The 1,283-nt window shown below is 61.8% G+C and overlaps 1 protein-coding gene across 1 annotated transcript in view; it reads left to right on the forward strand.

The window, feature by feature from the left end:
- Positions 1-261: 261 nt before the first annotated feature.
- PEF1 (penta-EF-hand domain containing 1) overlaps positions 262-1,283 on the forward strand; it is a gene marked incomplete at its 5' end in the record, with an annotated part of 1,651 nt that continues 629 nt past the window's right edge. Inside the window, 2 exons of the mRNA XM_009695276.1 lie at positions 262-417; positions 976-1,119. Of these exons, the coding sequence (XP_009693578.1) occupies positions 262-417; positions 976-1,119 (300 nt within the window). The remainder of the gene's footprint in view (positions 418-975; positions 1,120-1,283) is intronic.

Here is a 1,283-nt window from a genome sequence, read left to right on the forward strand (position 1 = left end):
GCAGCCGCCCCGTGGTTCGCTCTCCGGTCCCGAGCTTCGCGCGGGGTCTGATTTATTTCCCTTTCTCTGCCGCCAGACGCTACGTGCCAAGCCCCGGGCCTCGCTAACCTGTTTTCCCAGGATCACGCGGCTGTAAAACGCTGCCTAGAGCAGAAGTGCTGACTGGTCCCTGGGTGTTGGCTGCGTCTCTGTGAGCCGTCCCCGGGGACGGAACAGCCGGCGGTCTCTCTGAGGGTCTGCTGATGGCCTCTTCCCGCGCAGGTAATGCCCCCCCGGGTGTGGACCCGGAGGCCTTCTCCTGGTTCCAGGCGGTCGATGCCGATCACAGCGGGTACATCTCCGTGAAGGAGCTGAAGCAGGCGTTGGTCAACTCCAACTGGTCGACGTTCAACGATGAGACCTGCCTGCTGATGATCAGTGAGTCCGGGCTCTCCTTGCCCTCCTCCTGCTTTTTATTCTGATCCGTTTGAGACGAGCCTCTCTGAGGGTGAAGCCCAGCCTGCCTTCCCCTGTTCCCTGGGCATCGCTTACCTGAGCAGCTGGCCTGTAAGCGCTCTCTGGAGCGAGAGCTGGGCAAACCCAGCAGCTCCAAGCACCCTTTTGGTGGAGGACACGAGTCAGGGGCCCAAAACGCTGCTTGGGAAAGGGCAGCCAGCTCTGCGCGAGGCCAAGGGAGCCTCCGTTCCCAGAGAGCCAGGGAGAAAAGGGAAGGAGAGCTCCAGTAGTGAGCCACAGTTGCCCCGTGCCCCTGCTTGCCCCGGCATTGGTTTGTGGTGCTGTTTTGTACCAGCCTCTTGGGGATTGAATGGTCCTGGATGTTCGCAGTCCTGGTGAGGGAGGGCTTTTGGGGCCAGAGCAGGGTCCCGGGAAGCCATGCTGCGGATCCAGAGCTCTCTGGGAGTTTCTGCAGCATGTCCGTGCGCCACTCCTCACTGCCCCGCTCCTGCTCTTTCCTCCTTCCTCCTTCCTCCCCAGACATGTTCGATAAGACCAGGTCGGGACGCATAGATGTGTACGGCTTCTCGGCATTGCTGCGCTTCATCCAGCAGTGGAAGAGCCTCTTCCAGCAGTACGACAGGGACCAGTCAGGCTCCATCAGCTTCAATGAGCTCCAGCAAGGTGGGCGAGAGGCAAAGACACGAACCTGGCCCTCACCGAGCTCCCCAGGGACTGCTCTCTGGCTCTGCTTGGTGTTTATTTCCAGCCTGGCCCGGTGACGACTCCTGGCACCGTCCCTGGGTGTCTCTGAGCGCCCGGGGTGCCTCCCGTGCAGCCATGGCTGC

Source organism: Cariama cristata, unplaced genomic scaffold (assembly GCF_000690535.1).
Source record: "Cariama cristata isolate BGI_N322 unplaced genomic scaffold, ASM69053v1 scaffold26382, whole genome shotgun sequence".
Lineage (NCBI taxonomy): Eukaryota > Metazoa > Chordata > Aves > Cariamiformes > Cariamidae > Cariama > Cariama cristata.